The following is a 22,159-nucleotide window of genomic DNA, read 5'->3' as shown; positions in this document are numbered from 1 at the left end:
GCTTTGGCCCGGATGTCCGGGCGCCGTGGCTTGGTCTGCTAATCTGCGAGTCTCTCCAAGGAAACCTACAAGCTGCTGATGGGTGAGTGGTCGCCAAGGTCCTGGGAAGCGTTTATCTTAGTCCCTGCTTCTACCCTACGCTGCCAGCTCTGCGCTTGGCTCCAGCGGGTGGCCTCCGGATAGCGGCGAGTCCTTGTCCTTTGTTCCCACGCGTTTTGGCCGGACCGAGGTGGGATGGGGATAGTCTCTGCCCCAGGCAAACCGAACTGGGGAACCGACTGCAAAGAGAAGGCCGGCTGCGTACGCGGGAAAGGCCAGGCCTTTGTTTATTCAAAATGTCACCTCAATTCCTTTTTTCAGTCCCTTTGTTTAATATTCCTGAGGGTTAACTTGACAATTTAAAGGGCAGGCGTTAAGTGCAGGAAAACAGTAAAGAAAGCAGAAATTAATGCTGCTTTACTGTTGTGTCTTGCTTCAGCATCAAACGTAAGTTTTGGGGGCCGTTCCCAAAGGACCATGACGGTTGCAAAACAGTTAAAAATTCAGATCTCCTTTACTATAGGAAATAAAAGGGGAAAGTGAGCGGACAGTGGGAGCTAGGGTTGTTTGCTTGTTTTTTTTTCCTTAGTGGACAGTAAGCTTTTGCTTATTGGAGAAGGAAATGGCAACCCACCCCAGTATTCTTGTCTGGGCAATCCCATGGACAGAGGATCCTGGCAGGTTACAGTCTTTGGGGTCGCAAAACAGTCGGAAACGACTGCGCGACTAAACAATAAGCTTTTGTTTTCAATTTATCATTGCTGATTTTCAGGTCTTTGGTTTTCTGAAATTGTGGATTATTTACAGTCAGATGTATTTATTAAGCAGCTGTTAGATGCAAAATTGGTATAGAAGAAGTTTCCAATTTTTTAACTTCTGCGTTCTCAAAAAATCTGAAACAACTCGCTTTGGTCTATTAATTTTCGTCTATTAGTTTGTGATTACAGTTGATTTAAAAATAAGTGCTGAGCTTTCCTAGTGGTCCAGTGGTTAAGAATCTGCCAGCCAATTCAGGCCACAGGGGTTCAGTCCCTGGTCTGAGAATATCCTACATGCCCCAGAGCAACTAAGCCCCTGCACCGCAACTACTGAGCCAGGGCTCTAGAGCCCAGTGCTTGGCAAGGAGAGGCGGCAACGAGGAAGAAGCTGGCGGCAAGCCAGAGAGCAGCAGCGAAGACCCGGGGCAGCCAAAAATAATAAATAAATATAAATACATAAATAAATGAAAACAAGTGACTGTGATAGTGAAAAAAATTTTTAATGCCAAAGTAAAGAAGCCATGGGTTTTGTTTTTTTTTTTAAGTCAGAAATTTGACAAAGGTGAACATATTAAACTTGAGGCATTTTAGTCTGTGCTATTTCTATTTTTCTCAACAGCACAAGGAGAAAGAAGAGGGTCTACTCCAATTTGAAAGAAGAAAGTATTGTGGATCAGGCAGTCTCTAGATTGTGAATTCATGAAGAATTTGGGAAATGATTTTTCAGGAAAAGCTTAATTTCCCAAATTCACGTTTGACCAGGACTTATTTCACAGTAGGGTGTGGATTCTTTGAGGGTATGGCCTCTATCGTGTTCCCCTGTGGATCCATCCGGGTCTCTCACCAGTGGAATCACACTTAATGCATGTTTACTGAGTGAACATATCAGTGATTGAAGGGAATCAGATGTCACTGATGAAAAAAATTCCTTTGATGATAACTTTTCCCTGTAGGTGAGGTCAAAGGCAATCAGCCCTGAGTTTTTGGTTAAGAAGAGCTGCTTTGTATGTTGTCTAAGGCTTAAGATCAGAGGGTTGATTCTAAGGCAGTGCTTCCTAAGTACTGGTCAGAAGCCCATTGATAGCCTTGATGAAATTTTCACCTGTCCTCTACAAAAATGACCAAAGTTAGGATAACTTACTAGGCTTCTTATAAAGTGAATTTATTTACCTTAAAGTCTTTTTATTCTGAAATTGTGTCCTTTCTGCTTTTCTGGCAGTAAAATGTGTTCTTTCATGAAGGGAGGTGATGATAATTTTCATGTGTTTTAAGGCATGACTTAATGTTCTTTCCGGGCAGAAATCCTCTATTAATCCTCTAGTTTCAAAAAAAAAAAAAGGGAAATTCAAAAGTCTAGACCATCCAGTCAGGGTGAGTGACTGGCTGGAGCCATTGGAGACATTCCAGGCTGGGCTTTGAGTCCTGGGCAGAGTCTGCCTGGCTGTCGACCTTGATCTTAAGGAACAGCATTAGCAACAAGGTTCCATGTAACCTTCAGTAGTGTCACAGTGTAAAAGGAGAACTAAATACAGGCATCAAGACTTCTGTCTAATACATATTTTTTTCCTTGAAACTGTGTTGAGATAATTTCTGCCAACTGTTTCAGCTGTTATTACCTAATTTTTTATAATCACAAAAGATGTTACTATACTGGCATTTGTTTTTAAAAAGCTGTCGATATTCAACCAGCATGCCTTGGACTTTATTGTGGGAAGACCCTGTTATTTAAAAATGGCTCAACTGAAATATATGGAGAATGTGGGGTAAGTCTTAACTTTGTATGTTATTTCATTTGTAAAATCTGTTTGCTTCTGAAATATTGGGACATGTAGAATAACTTTTTTCTTCAGTGTATTTCAACCTAAAAAAGAATATGGAGGCATTGATAAAATTCTCATTTGTGTTGTCATATTGTCTATAATACATCTTTGTGACAGTCACAGTTACTAAGTATTTTTTAATGGATAATTTAATAATTTCTAATTACTTTTTATTAATATAGAAAAGTGACTTGGACAAAAATTTAACATTACAACTCCAGAGCATTACTCTGCAGTTTTTATATGGTGTTAATGACTAGATTTTCATGTAACTTAGTCAACTATTTTTAGTAACTATTATGCAGGTATAACAAATACAATTTAAACTTTTAAAATTTTATTTATGTTTTCTCTTTTATCTTTAAAAGACGCACATGTAAACAGATGTTTACACTGAAATGTGACATCTTAGTGAACAATTTTGGGAGGGTGTTAATGTTCTAAAATAATATCTGTACATAAAATACTGTTCTTATATATTGTAGGTGTGTCCAAGAGGGCAGAGAACAAATGCACAGAAATACTGTCAGCCTTGCACAGAGTCTCCAGAACTTTATGATTGGCTCTATCTTGGCTTTATGGCTATGCTTCCTCTTGTTTTACATTGGTTCTTCATTGAATGGTACTCAGGGAAAAAGAGGTTAGCACTGTTCTCTAAATGTATCTGAATGCACTGATGTTGGAATAGTTGTCATTTAGAAGACCTTATCAAGTAATTATACCTCTGTTATTTTACAAGTGGCAGGCTTGTTTTTCTTTTATCTTCTGATTACTTTTGACTGTGGCCAGCAAACTGCTAGAGCATGCCTCAGTAAATATTAAGGGAAATGTCCTTTGTTTTACTCTGAGTGAAGCTGGAGGAATATTTTATTTAATTTTTATTTCTTAATTATCTTTATTGGTTTTTTGCAAAGAATTGGCTGTGATTACAAACTGTTTATTGTTCTAAAACAAAAATCTTTGCAGTTTAATACTGTAGTTTAAGTGTTATGGCTGCAACCTAATTATGAAAACTTATAGTAAAATCCACAAAAACTTACTGAGCATTGTGTTTGATGTTTAGAAGATCAGAAGAAGAGATACAAAAATAATTGATGTGGTTGATAGCCCTAATCTTATAGAGAAGACAAATACATACACAACTCCTTATAATACATACCAGTCTTGAAAGTATAGAATCAAAAAGTGTATAAAAGCTTTATAAACTAAATGGTCTGGAGTCACAGAGAATGGAAGAGATGAAATCGTGCCTGGTGTCACCTGAAACACATCAAAAAAGGAACATTTCAGGCAGAGGCAACAGTGTGAACACTGGCATAGAAGTATGAAACATGTGATCTCTTATGGTGGGAATGGGAGTAGTTGGGTGTTCAAAGTGTGGATAGCACATGAGAGAAAGGTAGTAAAAAAGGAGGCTGAGAACGGGGCCGAGGCCAGAACGTGAAAGTCCTTGGTAATGATGTGAACCTTACTGCACTGGGAGTGAGGAACCAAACTCTACCGTAGTACATTTCAGCCATCCTGACTGTTGGTTCCTCTTAACATCTCAGCATCTTTCCTGCTTTAGGTCCTGTCCCTTTCCCCAAACTCTTCTCTGCCTGAAATACTCTCTTCTCCCTGCACCTTTTGACCTAGCAGCTTTCCCCCTTGCAATCTCAGTTTAAATCACGCCTCCTTAGAGAAGCCTTCACTGGCCCAATCTAAAGTAGGCCTGGCCTCATTATTTTTCTTTTTTAAAAGCACTGTTATTTTGTTGTTGTTGCTTTGTGTTTAGCACTCAACACAATTTGCAGTTATGTTTGCCTCCTCATTTCATGTTCTCTCCCACCCCTGATTATAGGCTCCATGAGGGCAGTGGTCGTCGCCATTGTTATCTATGGACTCTCCAGAGACCAGCATAGTTGCTGGCACATGATAGATACTAGGTACTTGCCAATGAATGATTTATTGGTGAAGGCTTTTGTTTGGAAAAAGAGTATCTTGGGTATATGTTTTAAGAAGACAACTTCTGTGGAGGGCAGATTAGAGGTGAGACATACTAGAAAGCTGTTGTCCAAAAAGTAGTGATGGCTAGACTCCAGTGATAGGAATGGAAGCAGAGAGGATGGTCAGATGGAAGTAGAATCAGTACTTTTCTGGACCTACCAGATAAGTCCACATTGATTATTTACATTGGAAAAGCATTCATTATTTTTCAGAAAAGAAGCCATTAAATTTTTTTTAAAGCAGCTCTCATCCTACTTTTAGTTTCTGTTGTAGAATGATGAGAGATGAGGCTGAGAAAAGAAATGTGATTAACAGAGCTCAAGTTAAATAATTGCTCATTTGGAACTTTATAGCTTGGAATGGAGAAGAGGTGGGGTTAATGAATGTACCTCACCAAATACATTTGAACTAAAACATCAGATACGGTTTGAGAGAATGTTAGAGCAGAAGGTAGAACTTTGGCTTGGGGATAAAGCCGAGATATGATCAGTGCTTAGACAGGAACGGAGGTGGGCTTAAAAAGGAGTTTGCATATCTATGTTTTACCTAAGAAGTTGGTAGCAAGAAATACAAGGGCCATCTCTTATGTTTTCCTGAGACATTGTACTTAGAATCAAGGAAGCAGGGGCCTACCTGTCTTAGGCTAGACTCATGTTTCTCAAATTTTTTCATTCTTTCCTCCGTAAAGAGCTTTTTAAGATACTTTTTCCCCCTAATTTCACCTCAGTTCAGTTCAGTCACTCAGTCGTGTCCGACTCTTTGCAACCCCATGAATCACAGCACGCCAGGCCTCCCTGTCCATCACCAACTCTCAGAGTTCACCCAAACTCACGAGCATTGAGTTGGTGATGCCATCCAGGCATCTCATCCTCTGTTGTTCCCTTCTCCTCCTGCCCCCAATCTCTCCCAGCATCAGGGTCTTTTCCAATGAGTCAACTACCCCATGAAATTTTAGTATCACAGATATACTGTTTATTGATTTATATAGTGTATGTATATATGTGTTTTATATATCAGAAGTGTAATATTATTTTATACTCCAGGGTCAGTTCTTATCTCCTTGGGAGTCCTAGTGCCCACTGAGATGCATAGTTCAGTTCAGTCGCTCAGTTGTGTCTGATTCTTTTGCGACCCCATGGATTGCAGCACGCCAGGCTTCCCTGTCCATCACCAACTCCCGCAGCTTGCTCAAACTCATGTCCATTGAGTTGGTGATACCATCCAACCATCTCATCATCTGTCATCCACTTCTTCTGCCTTCAGTCTTTCCCAGCATCAGGGTCTTTTCCAGTGAGTCCATTCTTTGCATCAGGTGGCCAAAGTATTGGAGCTCAGCTTCAGCATCAGTCCTTCCAATGAATATTCAGGACTGATTTCCTTTAGGATTGACTGGTTTGATTTCCTTGCTGTCCAAGGAACTCTGAAGAGTCTTTTCCAGCACCACAGTTCAAAAACATAGGCTAGACACTAATCAAAACTTCCCTTTCTGGCCTGTTTGCTTTTCCCAGAGTTTAGTGTTAAATTTGTTTTTCTTTAAGGCCAGGGCAGAGATAGGCAGAAAATGCATATTTTTTTGTAATGAAGCCAGAAGTTGTGCTTCTTTTGTAATTTGTTTTCCAAATGTATCCATGCAACAGTCTTTAGGGATGTTTGCAGTGTGCCAGGCGCTGTACTAGGCTGTGGGATTCAGAACTGACTAGTGTGGATGCTCACAGCCCAGTGGATGAGGTAAGCAAACCGTCACAGAGTTTGTGAGGGTCTCGGGTAGAGGCATGTGCATAGTTTTAAGGCTATCTTAGAGAGGGAATAGGGTGATGTCACAGGAGAAAAAACTGATTTTAAACTGAACTTTGAAAAATGAGTCGTTTTTGAGAGAAATTGAAGGGAGAGTTTATCAGCAGGAAAAACGTGCAAAAATCTAGAGCCAAGAGAGAGCACAGGATAACCAAGAAATGAGAGCTGAGGGTGCTTTGAGAAATAGGGACTGAATAAGACCAAGATATAAAGAGATCCGGGGCTGGGAGAGTCTTAGGAAATATTCCTAGGACCTGGGATAACCCCAGATCTGATCTTAAAGGATACACCATTTGCCAGGTGGGTGACATGTGTTTTGAGGTGGAGCACGGCACATGCCCATGAGTGAAGCAGTGAGGAAACAAGCAGCTTTGTAAGGCCAGGTAGTATGGGAGATAAGGCTGGCAGGAAGTATTTTTCCTGAAAGGCAGATGGGACTCACCGAAGAAGATTAATAAGGGGAGTTTTAGAAGCAGATTCCATTTTGTAAAAGATTACATAGTTGACTGAAGATGGATTGAAAGAGAGTATGATGAGTAGAAGATATTAAGAAGAGATGGCAAGAATACACAGAAGAACTGTACAAAAAAGATCTTCACGACCCAGATAATCACGATGGTGTGATCACTGACCTAGAGCCAGACATCCTAGAATGTGAAAACAAGTGGGCCTTAGAAAGCATCACTACGAACAAAGCTAGTGGAGGTGATGGAATTCCCGTTGAGCTACTTCAAATCCTGAAAGATGATGCTGTGAAAGTGCTGCACTCAATATGCCAACAAATTTGGAAAACTCAGCAGTGGCCACAGGACTGGAATAGGTCAGTTTTCATTCCAATCCCAAAGAAAGGCAATGCCAAAGAATGCTCAAACTACTGCACAACTGCACTCATCTCACATGCTAGTAAAGTCATGCTCAAGATTCTCCAAGCCAGGCTTCAGCAATATGTGAACCATGAACTTCCTGATGTTCAAGCTGGTTTTAGAAAAGGCAGAGGAACCAGAGATCAAATTGCCAACATCCGCTGGATCATGGAAAAAGCAAGAGAGTTCCAGAAAAACATCTATTTCTGCTTTGTTGACTATGCCAACGCCTTTGACTGCGTGGTTCACAATAAACTGTGGAAAATTCTGAAAGAGATGGGAATACCAGACCACCTGATCTGCCTCTTGAGAAATCTGTATGCAAGTCAGGAAGCAACAGTTAGAACTGGACACGGAACAACAGACTGGTTCCAAATAGGAAAAGGAGTTCGTCAAGGCTGTATATTGTCACCCTGTTCACTTAACTTATATGCAGAGTACATCATGAGAAACGCTGGACTGGAAGAAACACAAGCTGGAATCACGATTGCTGGGAGAAATATCAATAACCTCAGAAATGCAGATGACACCACCCTTGTGGCAGAAAGTGAAGAGGAACTCAAAAGCCTCTTGATGAAAGTGAAAGAGGAGAGTGAAAAAGTTGGCTTAAAGCTCAACATTCAGAAAACGAAGATCATGGCATCCGGTCCCATCACTTCATGGGAAATAGATGGGGAAAGAGTGGAAACAGTGTCAGACTTTATTTTGGGGGGCTCCAAAATCACTGCAGATGGTGACTGCAGCTATGAAATTACAAGACGCTTACTCCTTGGAAGCAAAGTTATGACCAACCTAGATAGCATATTCAAAAGCAGAGACATTACTTTGCCAACAAAGGTTCATCTAGTCAAGGCTATGGTTTTTCCTGTGGTCATGTATGGATGTGAGAGTCGGACTGTGAAGAAGGCTGAGTGCCAAAGAATTGATGCTTTTGAACTGGTGTTGGAGAAGACTCCTGAGAGTCCCTTGGATCTCTCTCTCTCAAAGAGATCCAACCAGTCCATTCTGAAGGAGATCAGCCCTGGGATTTCTTTGGGAGGAATGATGCTAAAGCTGAAACTCCAGTACTTTGGCCACCTCATGCGAAGAGTTGACTCATTGAAAAAGACTCTGATGCTGGGAGGGATTGGGGGCAGGAGGAGAAGGGGACGACAGAGGATGAGATGGCTGGATGGCATCACTGACTCGATGGACGTGAGTCTGAGTGAACTCCGGGAGTTGGTGATGGACAGGGAGGCCTGGTGTGCTGCGATTAATGGGGTCGCAAAGAGTCGGACACGACTGAGCGACTGATCTGATCTGATCTGATGATGAGTAGAAAGCCAGTAAGAACGTTACTAAAGTCATGTCAAGAATTAATAAGGGTTGGATTTTGCCTCCAAAAATATGAATTCTATAAAGAAGCAAAAGATTGGGTTCTATAATATGAAAGTGTACACATTTATTTACGTACTCGGTCTTCATCTGTGTAAAACGGCTTAGGAGTTCTGCTTCCAACACCTTGGGCTCATTAGGAGCTTCGGTGATCTTCCTGCGTGGAATACCTAAAGTCTGGAATACCTTGCGGCTGCTATGGAAGACACTGCTGGTCTCACAGGAGTGGGGTGGGGTGGGGTGGATCTTTGAGAACTCTTCTCTTTCAGAAAATAAGCAAACCCACCCTGAGCTGGAGCCACAGCACGCAGTAGGGTTGGGTTGCCTAAGGCTAATTTCCAACAGTAGCTGGGTAGTCCTTTCTTTCTGTTCCACATGATGTTGAGTTGGGATGCACTCATCTCGAGGCTGGACTCGGCTGTGGTGTGCAAAGTTAGTAACTCCTGGTAGAATAGGTGCTGGCTGTCAGCTGTCAGCACATGGGCGCTGCTCACCAGCAGCTCTTTTATCTTTGGTGTTCTGAAGCTTAAGTATTATGTGTATTGGTGTGAATTTCTTTTTATTTATTCTGCTTGGAATGTGTTTTGATTCCTAGGAAAAATTCTGTGAACTTGCTTTTCATTATTTCAGTTGAGCCCAGTCAAACCACAGAATCAGTTCAGTTCAGTTCAGTCGCTCAGTCGTGTCCAACTCTCTGCGACCCCATGAATTGCAGCACACCAGACCTCCCTGTCCATCACCAACTCTCGGAGTTCACTCAGACTCACGTCCATCGAGTCAGTGATGCCATCCAGCCATCTCATCCTCTGTCATCCCCTTCTCCTCCTGCCCCCAATCCCTCCCAACATCAGAGTCTTTTCCAATGAGTCAATTCTTCCCATGAGGTGGCCAAAGTACTGGAGTTTCAGCTTTAGCATCATTCCTTCCAAAGAAATCCCAGGGCTGATCTCCTTCAGAATGGACTGGTTGGATCTCCTTACAGTCCAAGGGACTCTCAGGAGTCTTCTCCAACACCACAGTTCAAAAGCATCAATTCTTCGGCGCTCAGCCTTCTTCACAGTCCAACTCTCACATCCATACATGACCACAGGAAAAACCATAGCCTTGACTAGACAGACCTTTGTTGGCAAAGTAATGTCTCTGCTTTTGAATATGCTATCTAGGTTGGTCATAACTTTCCTTTCAAGGAGTGTCTTTTAATTTCATGGCTGCAGTCACCATCTGCAGTGATTTTGGAGCCCCCCAAAATAAAGTCTGACACTGTTTCCACTCTTTCCCCATCTATTTCCCATGAAGTGATGGGACCAGATCTTCGTTTTCTGAATGTTGAGCTTTAAGCCAACTTTTTCACTCTCCACTTTCACTTTCATCAAGAGGCTTTTGAGTTCCTCTTCACTTTCTGCCATAAGGGTGGTGTCATCTGCATATCTGAGGCTATTGATATTTCTCCCAGCAATCTTGATTCCAGCTTGTGTTTCTTCCAGTCCAGCGTTTCTCATGATGTACTCTGCATATAAGTTAAATAAGCAGGGAGACAATATAGAGCCTTGATGTACCCCTTTTCCAATTTGGAACCAGTCTGTTCCATGTCCAGTTCTAACTGTTGCTTCCTGACCTGCATACAGATTTCTCAAGAGGCAGATCAGGTGTTCTGGTATTCCCATCTCTTTCAGAATTTCCCACAGTTTATTGTGATCCACACAGTCAAAGGCTTTGGCATAGTCGATAAAGCAGAAGTAGATGTTTTTCTGGAACTCTCTTGCTTTTTCCATGATCCAGCAGATGTTGGCAATTTGATCTCTGATTCCTCTGCCTTTTCTAAAACCAGCTTGAACATCAGGAAGTTCATGGTTCACGTATTGCTGAAGCCTGGCTTGGAGAATCTTGAGCATGACTTTACTAGCATGTGAGATGAGTGCAGTTGTGCAGTAGTTTGAGCATTCTTTGGCATTGCCTTTCTTTGGGATTGGAATGAAAACTGACCTATTCCAGTCCTGTGGCCACTGCTGAGTTTTCCAAATTTGTTGGCATATTGAGTGCAGCACTTTCACAGCATCATCTTTCAGGATTTGAAGTAGCTCAACGGGAATTCCATCACCTCCACTAGCTTTGTTCGTAGTGATGCTTTCTAAGGCCCACTTGTTTTCACATTCTAGGATGTCTGGCTCTAGGTCAGTGATCACACCATCGTGATTATCTGGGTCGTGAAGATCTTTTTTGTACAGTTCTTCTGTGTATTCTTGCCACCTCTTCTTAATATCTTCTGCTTCTGTTAGGTCCATACCATTTCTGTCCTTTATCGAGCCCATCTTTGCATGAAATGTACCCTTGGTATCTCTAATTTTCTTGAAGAGATCGCTAGTCTTTCCCATTCTGCTGTTTTCCTCTATTTCTTTGCATTGATCCCTGAGGAAGGCTTTCTTATCTCTTCTTGCTATTCTTTGGAACTCTGCATTCAGATGCTTATATCTTTCCTTTTCTCCTTTGCTTTTTGCTTCTCTTCTTTTCACAGTTATTTGTAAGGCCTCCCCAGACAACCATTTTGCTTCTTTGCATTTCTTTTCCATGGGGATGTTCTTGATCCCTGTCTCCTGTACAACGTCATGAACCTCCGTCCATAGTTCATCAGGCACTCTATCTATCAGATATAGGCTCTTAAATCTGTTTCTCACTTCCACTGTGTAATCATAAGGGATTTGATTTAGGTCATACCTGAATGATCTAGTGGTTTTCCCTACTTTCTTCAATTTAAGCCATTAAGTTTTAGAGTAGTTTGCTATGCAGTGGTAGATAACTGAAACATTGTTCAAGGAGAAAACTCAAAAGCATCTATAGACTAGATATTATAAATGATGAGAGTTTAAGAGGCTGGCTATAAGTATACAAAATCAGTTCCTTCCTTATATTTCATTTATAGAATCACAGTTCTGTGAGGTAGCCAAGACCAAGGTAGCTAAGCTACATTGGATTTATATAGTAGAACTTGACAAGCTAGTTCTATAATTTATATCGAAGTTCAAAGGCCCAAAACCACTGAAAAAGTAGAAGAATATATGTAATATCAGGAAATTACTATCATTCTGTTGTCTCAGGGATAGATAAGTGAACCCCAGGAATGAAACGGAGAACCTAAAAGCAGACTGGTTATATAGGGAACTTCTTATGGCAGGGGTGGCATGGCAGCTTAATGAGGGGAAAAGAGTTAACTCTTCAATAAAATGCTGCTCCTGGACAGTTGGATATTCACATGGGAAAAGCTAAAGTTACATTCTAACTTAAACACAGAAATCTCTTATAAGTTAAAATATTAACTTATACACAGAAATCTCTTCTAAATGTATGAAAGATCGAAACATGAAAAGCAAAACCTTAAAACTTTTAGAAGAAAATACAAGATAATATTTTTCTTAGAGTGAGAATCTGTTAACCAGAAATTTAAAATTTGATAAAGCCAACTATATTAAAATTCAGAACATTTGTTCATAAAAAGACATCACAAAGAAAAATGACAATTCAACCCATAAACTGATAGGAAGACATTTGTAACACACTTAACTAACAAAGCAGGATAGACAAATAATAGAAAAATCACAAGTAGAATATTATAAAGCAATGAGCAGGACTGAACTTCAGCTATAAGCAGGGCTATAAATGAATCTTAGAAATGTAGTTCTGTCTGAGTGGAAAAAACATCTGAGAAAGGTTCTATCTCTTTATCGTGTTGAAAAATAAGCAAAACTAAATAGTGATTTTGAAGTATAAATACAGATGGAATAAAAACTCTTCAGCAAAACTGATTAAGGCAATTTAATATAATGGTTATTTCTAGGGGAGAGACAGAAATATGAAATGGGGAGGAACAGGTAGATATAAGTTAATGTTCTAGTTATTGGGTTAGGTGATGAGCTTACAATGTTTATTATATTTTTAATTAATGTATACTACATATAATCTTTTATGTACTTTTAATGTTTAAAATAATTTAAAATGATGCATAGATAACTTAAGACATTTTTAATAGTTTGGAGAGATATCGAATATAAAAGTAGATCCAATTTCTGCTCTTCTACACATTTAGACAATATAGGCACATTGTTATCTGGGATAAGTATTTATCCCTTTTTAGTAAACAAGGTTAAATTCTTCCCATGTAGTTTTTGTATGTTCTTTGCTTTTCTTACCTTGTAGAAGATTTTTTTGTTTCAGGATTGATCAGTTACAACTTTTTTTTAGAATCCGTATTTTGAAGCCTAAAGAGGTTTTATTAAAAGCCAGTTACACGCTGAGAATTCTCTGGTGATCGTCCTTCCTTTGTTTTCTCAGTTCCAGTGCCCTTTTCCAGCACATTACTGCGTTGTTCGAATGCACTGTGGCAGCTCTCGTCACCTTACTTGTGAGCGAGCCAGTTGGTGTGCTTCATATCCGTTCCTGTCGAGTACTGATGCTTTCTGATTGGTACACCATGCTTTACAACCCAAGTCCAGACTACGTGACCACAGTGCACTGCACTCATGAAGCTGTCTACCCATTGTAAGTATTTATTAAGATCATTTTTTTTAAATCGTGATTGTAGATTTCATTCATTTCAGCAGATTGAGCCTTGTGAAATGGCTTCTAGGCACTAGGGAAGATAAACATAAATTATTTTCTTTTCTAAAGTGATAGTCTGATAAGAGGAAATAGAAGTACATCTTAGTATAATAGAAGTGAAAGTATTTTAGTGTTGATGTTGAAGTATCTAAGCACTTCTAAAATAAACTATATGTTTCTTAAAAAGGGTTATAAGGAAAACCTTTTTGATATAGAACAGAGAAGCAATATCTGACTTATAGGAAATAATATGGGCTGTGGAGTTTGAATCCCAAGCCTGTTAGCTGTTAATTTGAACATGTTAAGAACCTCTTGTAACCTCGACCTTCCCATTGGTAAAAATGGGAAGAACAATGGCCTGTAAGGTGACCATGAGGATTAAATAAGTGTGCCTTACCTATAGGAAGCACTTCCAAGTAGCTGGCATTATTATTAGAGTACTTGGGTTAATGTTCTTTCTCCCCACCCCCCCAAATACATGTAACTTTCACCAGAATGTTTTTTTTTTAATATCAAATTAATCAGATTTTGTATAATACTATCTCAGACTACATTTTTAGAATTTCTGTGAATTGTTGGTGTTCATTTTGATGTGTTTTTCTCAGTAAAGGTACAATAGAAGAGTCTGGTATTTATATTCTTATAATTATAGAAATTTACCATTATGTAATATGCTGAACAAAGCAGACCTTTTTGTGCAAATCTTAGTAGTACTAAGTGTCCAAAAAAATGCACGTATGTAAAAAGATAATTTTCAAAAAATGAGATCTAAAAATAAGATCCAGATATAGAGATATGAGAACCTTTTCTAACTGCCTGCCTACCTTTTAAGTCCTGTAAATTATTTATTCCTTATATATATAAAATTATATATAGAGACAGTCAGATATATAATTTATACATATAAACTGATTAAAATAATAGACTTTTTGGAGCTCTTAAGGAATAGACAGATTTTACTTTGTTTTGCTGTTGATAGGAGGAGGCCTAACAAGAGAAAAAAACTCATCCTCCAAGAGGTCAGGCTTGAAATAATGCAGTACGGTACAGGGCTGGGCCTGAAAGCGTCATGAGAGCGCAGGGGTCCTCGGTCACTGAGCTGTGTGAACAGGCATGGGGTCAGTAATTTGGGACAACTCTTGTGCTTCCCTCAACTTTCCTCTGCACAGGAGAGGGTTTGAGTGTAAGTTAGTAAAAATAATTTTAAATCCTCATGAAAAGAAAGTTAGAAATATATGTACAGAAATTCCATTATTCAACATAAAGAGCTAGAAACTATAATCTGCTAATAGAGTATCTTTTACAACTTTTTTTGTGATTTTTAAAAATTACATTATAGGACATTTGGAAAACAGAAAAAGCATAGCCCAGATAAAAAAATCTATAATTCCATTTCCTTAAGATGATCACTGCTAAAAGTGTCTTCTTCCATTCCTTAAGATGATCACTGCTAAAAATGCAACTGACCAGTTGCATTTCTGTATGTATGTATGTATTTTTTTAAGAGTGTTAAAGTTATATTATTCACATGCCATTTATAATCTGTTGTCATTTAATGTATGAGGCACAGTTTTGTTGTTAACGTTTCTTTCATAATTGGATTTTTAATGTCTGCATAGTAGTCCAGCATAAATATATTCTAAAATTTAACCACTTTCCTATTGTTGAATATTTTCTGCCTGGGTTTTCTTTATCATGTGATTCAGTAAAAATGCTTGTTCATTGGGTTTTTGTGTATATCTGATTGTTTCCCTTTGATTAATTTCTACAAGTAAACTTTCTGGATTAAAGATATAAACATTTTACGATTTTTGATACACATTTCCAAACTGCCTACCAGAAGGGAACCAGCATGCTCTTTACAGCAATATATGAGAGTCTTCCTGGCCAACCCTTTACCAATCTGAATATTTGACCGGTAGACTTTTTAAACCTTTTTCAGGATCTTTGATTTTAAAATGATCAGTGATTAAAGGACATTTTAAAACATATTTGTGATGTAACAATTTTCTATTTTATTTCCCAGATACACCATTGTATTTATCTATTATGCATTCTGCTTGGTATTAATGATGCTGCTCCGACCTCTTCTGGTAAAAAAGATTGCCTGTGGGTTAGGGAAGTCGGATCGATTTAAAAGTATTTATGCTGCACTTTACTTCTTCCCAATTTTAACCGTGCTTCAGGCAGTTGGTGGAGGCCTTTTATGTAAGTTTGATGGGTAACATCAATGAAATATATTTATTATATGTGATAAACAATATTTTCTCTGAGTATAATATTGGACCTTGTTCTTTAAAGTAGTTTTGTTTTCATCCTTGAAAATAAGCCATACTATATGTTTTTGCTAAAACACATCATCATTCTTCATCAAAACTAACTTGTTTAGAAGATACTTTGTATTTGATGCTCACAGCCGCATAGGAAGGTTTTTTAAAATCTGAGTGTAAATGACACAAAAACTGGTTTTTACATATTACAGATGGAAATAACTCTTGATATCATATGATGTTTACCATCAAGTTAGGTCTTAGTTTTCTAAGTTTTTTTTATCAAAAAACTTTTAGAAACAGTAAAAAAATCATCAGTATATTTTTTTATTTTAATGCATCCATTCATTCATGTATTCAGCAACCATTTAGACTGATCTGTGACTCAAAAGAAGAATGAAAGTTGGTGTTAAAGAGCTCACGCACTACTAGGAAATCTATACTAAGTAGCTGAGAACATAGAGTGGTGCTTTTTGAACGTGTGACATTAAACATTGCAAGGAGGTTGGATACCATCTGTGTATGGAGCTTGCCAGGGTGCAGAGGACAAGCTTCTGACCTGAAGGAACTGGGCAAGATGACATCACTGTGCAAGTACTGTGAGGGTGGAGCTGAGAGGAAGGCCAAGGGGAGAGGAAACTAGTTAGGGAGAGGCTAGTTAGGGGTCTTTAACCCTCATATTCTGATTTGACAGATATATTGTTTCCTTTGGCCTGCATGGTGTTTGAAAACCTATAATTTTATTCTCCTAACTGACCTGTGTAAGCATTTGAAGTTGCTATTCTTGGGACCTGCTCTTAAAAGGATTTCGGAGAAAGAGTGACATGACTAGATTTGCATTGAAGAAAGATAACTTGGTAGCAGTGTGGAAGGTGGATTGGCTGGGAAGAGACCCTGGGGCATCAGTTAAGAGATCACTGCCAGAAACCGAGCCTGTCTGTGTGACCTAGCAGAGAAACACCAGGAGTGAAGAACAATTTCAAAGACAGAGTTGACTAAGCTGGGAAACTAATACAGCGGTTGAGGGATTGGGAGGAGAATACAATAAAGGAAATATCTAACTTCGTAACTAGTGATTGCATGAATCATGAATGTTAGAAGAAGCAAATAGGTTGGTATTCATGGAATATCCAAAAGAGCACAGGTAGTTATTTATACTGGACAAACCTGGGAGAGCTGACTAGCTGTAAAGATGTGAGAATTGTCAGCCCTCAGATCCCTGTGTCCTGGACAGCAGCTGCTTCTACTGTAGAGAACTTCTTGGTTGTGAAATGGGGGAGAGAGGAAAGTCGTGGAAAGCAGGGACAGGTTGGGAAGTTAACCTAAGGAGACTGCCAGATAGCATTGCTTCCTAGGTTGTAGCTGCCTATATTGAAAAATGCCTTTGCCCACACTGAATGTCTTTAGATAATTTTGTTAACAAGCCTCCACTCAGAGCACATTCATCAAGGGAGGGTCAAGGAGTTATTGTTTATGTGTACTAACTATAAACTTATGCAGTCTGCTGAGATCAGTCCTAGAGGGTATCATAACAACTCAGTTTTATGATGTTGAAAGAGAGATAATTTTTGGTTTGTAGGGGTGTCCTGGTTCCAGCTGCTATAAAAGAACACCATAGACTGGGTGGCTTACAAACAACAGTGACTGACTTCTTGCAGTTCTGGAGACTGAGGTCCAAGAGCAAGGCACCAGCAGATTTGGAGTCTGATGAGGACTTGTCTCTTGGTTCATCAGTGGCTGTCTTCTCTCAGAGTCCTCACATGGCAGAAAAGGGGAGTTCGCTGAGGTCTTTTTTATAAGAGCACTGATCCCATTCTTGAGAGCTTCACCCACATGACCCAATCATCCCAAAGGCCCTCTACCTACTTACACCATCACATTGAGGGTTAGGATTTCAACATAAGAATGTGGGGGGACACAGACATTTAGTCCATGACAAGAGAATATAGCAAGCTTGAGCAAAGTAGAGCAGCAAGAGGCTTCTGGTAGCTCAGGATACCAGGGTCCAGGGAAGGAGACACTAGGAGTAATTAGGAAGATGTCAGTGACAAACTTACTTGTTTGGAAGTATTATTGAAGCCCATTTTGAAGTGTGATCTGCCTCTGAACCACCTGCAGAACTAAAATGCAGATTTTTAGGCACTATCCTCAGACCTAGTTGCTTAAAATCTTATATTGTCTTTGACCCTAGAATAAGAACAATTCTAAATCCTACTTTGAGCCCAGAACCTCCCTCTGCTCCCCAAAGTTTGGGCCATGCTGGAAATTCCCTCTTTATCCTTTTTACTACTAGGTCTTAAATTTGTATCATTAGTAACATTGTTTAGCTATTTATAAGTTAATTGGGTTTTTTTTGAATGGTTGGTTAGGACCTAACCTGTTCAGGCAGTAAAAGGTTCTAAATGTCAAACAAGTCATTCATTTATTTAGTAAGTTGGAATCAGGCTTGTATAGATATTTCAGTTTCTGACAGTGTTCCAAATGGGTTCTACTGCATTACAGAGAAATGAGTAGTTTTATTAGTTTGGTACAAAAGTAACTGCAGTTTTGGACCATGAATTTTAAATCATTATAACTAGGCTCAGGTACATCTTTATTAATCAAAATAGGAACTATTACATTCAACATATTTTTTCCAAGAAGAAATAGGTTTGTTTATTTCTGTAGCATAAAAATCCATGCTCCAAGACTCAAGGAACTCTTGGAAAGCATTTTCTGCCTCCTGGTTGTGTAAGCATTTTCTCTGCAAAAAGTTCTCGAGATGCTTGAAGTGGTAGGTGGTTGGTGAGAGGTCAGGTGAATATGCTGGATGAGGCAAAACTTTTGTAGCCCAATTCATTAAACTTCTGAAGCACTGTTTGTCAGACCTGTGGTCAGGCATTGGCACGAAGAACGGGGCCCTTTATATTGACCAATGCTGGCTGCAGGCTTGCAGTTTTTGGTGCATCTCATCGATTTGCTGAGCATGCTTCTCAGATGGAATGGTTTCACCAGGATTCAGAAAGCTGTAATGAATCAGATGGGCAGCAGACCACCAAACAGTGACCATGACCTTTTTTTGGTGCAAGTTTGGCTTTGGGACGTGCTTTGGAGCTGCTTCTCGGTCCAGCCACTGAGCTGATTGTCGCAGGTTGTTGTATAAAATCCACTTTTCATTGCATGTCACAGTCTGATTGAGAAATTGTTTGTTGTTGGGTAGAATAAGAGAAGACAACACTTCAAAATGATTTTTTTGATTTGCAGTCAGCCCAAGAGGCACCCACTTATCAAGCTTTTTCACCTTTCCAGTTTGTTTCAAATGTGAAACAACCATAGAATGGTTGACACTGAGCTCTTAGGCAACTTCTCATGTAGTTGTAAGAGGATCAGCTTTGATGATGGCTCTCAATTGTTGTCACCTTCCGATGGCTGGCCACTATGCTCCTCCTCCTCAAGACTCTCGTCTCCTTTGCAAACCTTGAACTGACCACTGCACTGCACATTTGTTAGCAGTTCCTGGGCCAGATGCATTGTTGATGTTGCGAGTTGTCTCCGCTGCTTTATGACCCATTTTGAACTCAAATAAGAAAATCGCTTGAATTTGCTTTTTGTCTGACATCATTTCCATAAACTAAAATAAATACAAAATACACAGCAAGTAATAAGTCATTAGCAAGAAAAAGTGAGAAATGCACATTAAATGATGTATAACATAACTACATTTATTTAAGAAGGTATTCTAATATCAAACAGCAAAGTTCAACAATGCAAAACTGCAATTACTTTTGCACCAACCTAACTAACTGAAGTTAATTGTTTTAAAATAATTGCATAAAAATAATTCAAGATTTTTTTCAATTTGTCTATTTGTTTTAGTGAGCTGTATATGTTTAAAACATTTTAAAAGTGGCATTTTAAAGTAAAAAATTTATTTAAAGTATTATTTTACTGTACTATATTTGAAGTGGAAATGTCTAGAAGTTTGTCATTAAGAGCACTGAATGATCCATTTAGTCTTTGAGGCTTATTGACATATCACCTTTTAATTAAAGTGGAATTACCCTTATATAATAGCCTGTCTCAACTAAAGTTCCCCAGTCTGGACCACAAAACATCAAAAATTGAGTGATTAGTTTCCCAGTTCTCCCAAGTTTGATACATAGCTAGTGTGCATAGGAGAGGGGTTAATTTTTTACATCAGTGGAAGCCTTAAGGCAGGAGTCTTCAAAGGTGGGCCAAGGGTAGTTTTACATCTTTTAAGTGTTGGTGGGGGGAGATCAAAAGAGTAGTAGTATTTCTTGACATGTGACAATTAGATAAAATTTGAATTTTATTGTCTGAATAAGTTATATGTCATAACTTAGAAACTTATAAAGTTAATTGTACTGAACACAGACACATGTATTCATCACGTATGACCTGGCTGCTTTCCCACTGTGGAGTTAGGTGACTGACACAGAGACTGGATGACCCACAAAGCCACTACCTGGCCCTTTACAGAAGCTTGTGGACCCCTGTCTTAGAGCATTAGGGCTTCCATCTCATAGGATTGGTTGAGAAGGTTTTTGTCTAGGAAAAGAATTATACTGTTTGAATTTTTTGATGGTTTATTCAGAAATTTTAATTTTCAGCATAATACCAATGTTTGTCTTTCAGACTATGCCTTCCCATACATTATATTAGTATTATCTTTGGTTACTCTGGCTGTGTACATGTCGGCTTCTGAAATAGAGGTAGGATATCTTTTTTCTTTTGTTAAAGAGTTTTGTTTTTTTTTTTAAATAAATTTGACTATTGAATAGACAGTAGCATATATGATACAATATGTTACAGCTGATTGCTTTAGTAATCCTTGGCTAAACAGAGTCACTCAGTAGCTTTTGGCTCATCAGTTTGTAAAAAGTTGTATCCTAGACTGTATTTGCGTGGGAAATTAATCAGGCTTAACTTTCCACCATGTTAGAGAAAAAAATCATTTCACATCATTTATCCACATAGAAAATATTTGATTATTGAAATGTTGAACCTTATTAACAGTATTTTAAGGGAAACATAAATTCTTTATTTTACATAGAACCAAGCTGATGAGCCATTTAATGAGAGAAAGTTAACTAGCAAGTTGCAAATTGTATTTTAGTGTGTTTATTAGCACATTTAGATATTACTTTTAATTTGGTCCTTCCAATTTCTGTATATTATAGAGTGATATTAAAGGTTAAAGGGAAATCAGAGTAGTCACCTGTCATTTCTGCTCCCTTCTAAGTATCCAGGCAGCTGACTCTAGGAATGCTGGAAATTGGGTGTATATACCGCCTGCTTCCCATCTGTAGACTCAGATGCTGTGGATCAGGGCAGGAAGAAGGCACGAAATTTGGAGTTCCCTTCCAGTTCAGACTTTTCAGAAGCAGCCATAGTGTTTCCAGGGTCGAGTGGGGGTGTAGACCAGAACCTAGTAATGTGGGCTCCCGTCTCGTCGTGGCCACTGGCGTGCCGAACATAGGAGGCCTGAGTTTCCTCATCTGTAAACTATAGTAGCAAGACTGGGTGATTCCCTATGTCCCTATGATTCTGAGGTTATGATTGTATGTGAAAATAATATGTTTCAAATTAAAACTAATAAATTATCTAGTTGATTCAGCCCAATAATCTGTATCTATCTCCTTTCTTTTACAAAATTTTATAGAACTGCTATGATCTTCTGGTCAGAAAGAAAAGACTCATTGTTCTCTTCAGCCACTGGCTACTCCATGCCTATGGGATCATCTCCATTTCCAGAGTGGATAAACTCGAGCAAGATTTACCGCTTTTGGCATTGGTCCCCACACCAGCCCTTTTTTACTTGTTCACTGCAAAATTTACCGAGCCTTCACGGATACTCTCTGAAGGAGCCAATGGACACTGAATGTAAAATGCCAAAAAAACCTAAGAAGTGTTCTTAATTTTAAAAAAAAGTAAAATAAAAAATGTATTAGTACTCTTCTGTCATACAAGGGAATATGATTGTCAGTACATCTGATGTTTTGGGGAGTTTGTTGTTTGTTTTCTTTTTTCAGTTCAGCAGAATTTATGGTTTCAAGGAAAATGCAAAATACCATGATTCTCCATTATGTATATAACACACTACACACTTACAGCACTCCGTTATATTCCACTGGAGGCCTATTAGGAAGCACTTACCTCTTGCAACAATTTAGCTGTTCTTAAGAGCAAAATCATGTTTCTGTGTACCTAGCAATGTGTGATGTTCCTATTTTTATTAAGAAAATCTATTAAGTATAATCTGAAGTCCTTAACATCGGCATAATTGTGCATGCCTATTATGTTTCACTTTGTTTTTCAAATATACTGAATTATAAAGTCAAGCGTATTTGTGGGGTCGGATAACAAAAACAACATACTTTATTTCTATGTTTGCTATCTATTTATTTTCACCAATACAGTATTTTGATCTATTACAAAAATAGAGCATAATTTATATAACAGGTCTTTTGTTTTTAGGTAATTTGCTTGAAAATATCCTCAGGTTATTCCTATTCCTATAAAGAAAAACAATAATAAAAAGCTTAATTACAAAAAAATCTCAAATGTCTGGCATTTAATTGTGTTGCCACACTAGTTGTGGAAATAATTCAAAATGTTAAGTAATTAGTGTCTCTTTCCTAAATGAATAAACATGAATATTTACA

The 22,159-nt window shown here is 38.7% G+C and overlaps 2 protein-coding genes and 1 long non-coding RNA gene across 10 annotated transcripts in view; 1 reads left to right on the top strand and 2 right to left on the bottom strand.

Moving 5' to 3' along the window:
* On the top strand, positions 1–22,051 carry JKAMP (JNK1/MAPK8 associated membrane protein). Of its 8 annotated transcripts, none has more exons than XM_086320461.1 (8): positions 1–82; positions 2,487–2,560; positions 3,103–3,257; positions 4,458–4,542; positions 12,958–13,164; positions 15,251–15,432; positions 20,130–20,206; positions 21,157–22,051. In XM_086320461.1, the coding sequence occupies exons 2-8, from the start codon at positions 2,529–2,531 to the stop codon at positions 21,373–21,375; spliced, it is 957 nt and encodes a 318-aa protein (XP_086176587.1). In that variant the 5' UTR covers positions 1–82; positions 2,487–2,528; the 3' UTR covers positions 21,376–22,051. The 8 variants fall into 8 exon arrangements, with proteins under 8 accessions (XP_086176587.1, XP_086176586.1, XP_086176585.1 ...); XM_086320460.1 differs by having other exon boundaries at positions 2,469–2,560; XM_086320459.1 differs by lacking the exon at positions 4,458–4,542 and adding an exon at positions 1,417–1,594.
* On the bottom strand, positions 18,071–20,954 carry LOC147364254 (uncharacterized). Its single transcript, XR_015134257.1, has 2 exons — positions 20,713–20,954; positions 18,071–19,104 (listed from the first exon to the last, which is right to left on the bottom strand). It is a non-coding gene; the product is annotated as an uncharacterized LOC147364254 (long non-coding RNA).
* The window catches only part of CCDC175 (coiled-coil domain containing 175), a 74,241-nt gene continuing 73,953 nt past the window's right edge, over positions 21,872–22,159 (bottom strand). Inside the window, exon 21 of the mRNA XM_086320466.1 lies at positions 21,872–22,009. The gene's annotated coding sequence lies outside the window, so the exon portion shown is untranslated. The remainder of the gene's footprint in view (positions 22,010–22,159) is intronic.

Source organism: Bos grunniens, chromosome 10 (assembly GCF_055505025.1).
Source record: "Bos grunniens cultivar Pamir isolate PY7600 chromosome 10, Bosgru_T2T1.0, whole genome shotgun sequence".
In the NCBI taxonomy this organism is placed as follows: Eukaryota; Metazoa; Chordata; class Mammalia; order Artiodactyla; family Bovidae; genus Bos; species Bos grunniens.
This window is presented reverse-complemented; position numbering and strand designations above follow the sequence as displayed.

Excerpts from the sequence above, each read along its gene's own strand:
- JKAMP (XM_086320458.1), top strand. The coding sequence starts at position 1,513 with ATGATTTTTCAGGAAAAGCTTAATTTCCCAAATTCACGTTTGACCAGG. Across the intron at positions 13,165-15,250 it reads CATGAAGCTGTCTACCCATT|ATACACCATTGTATTTATCT; the intron begins GTAAGTATTTAT and ends TTTATTTCCCAG. Across the intron at positions 15,433-20,129 it reads AGTTGGTGGAGGCCTTTTAT|ACTATGCCTTCCCATACATT; the intron begins GTAAGTTTGATG and ends TTTGTCTTTCAG.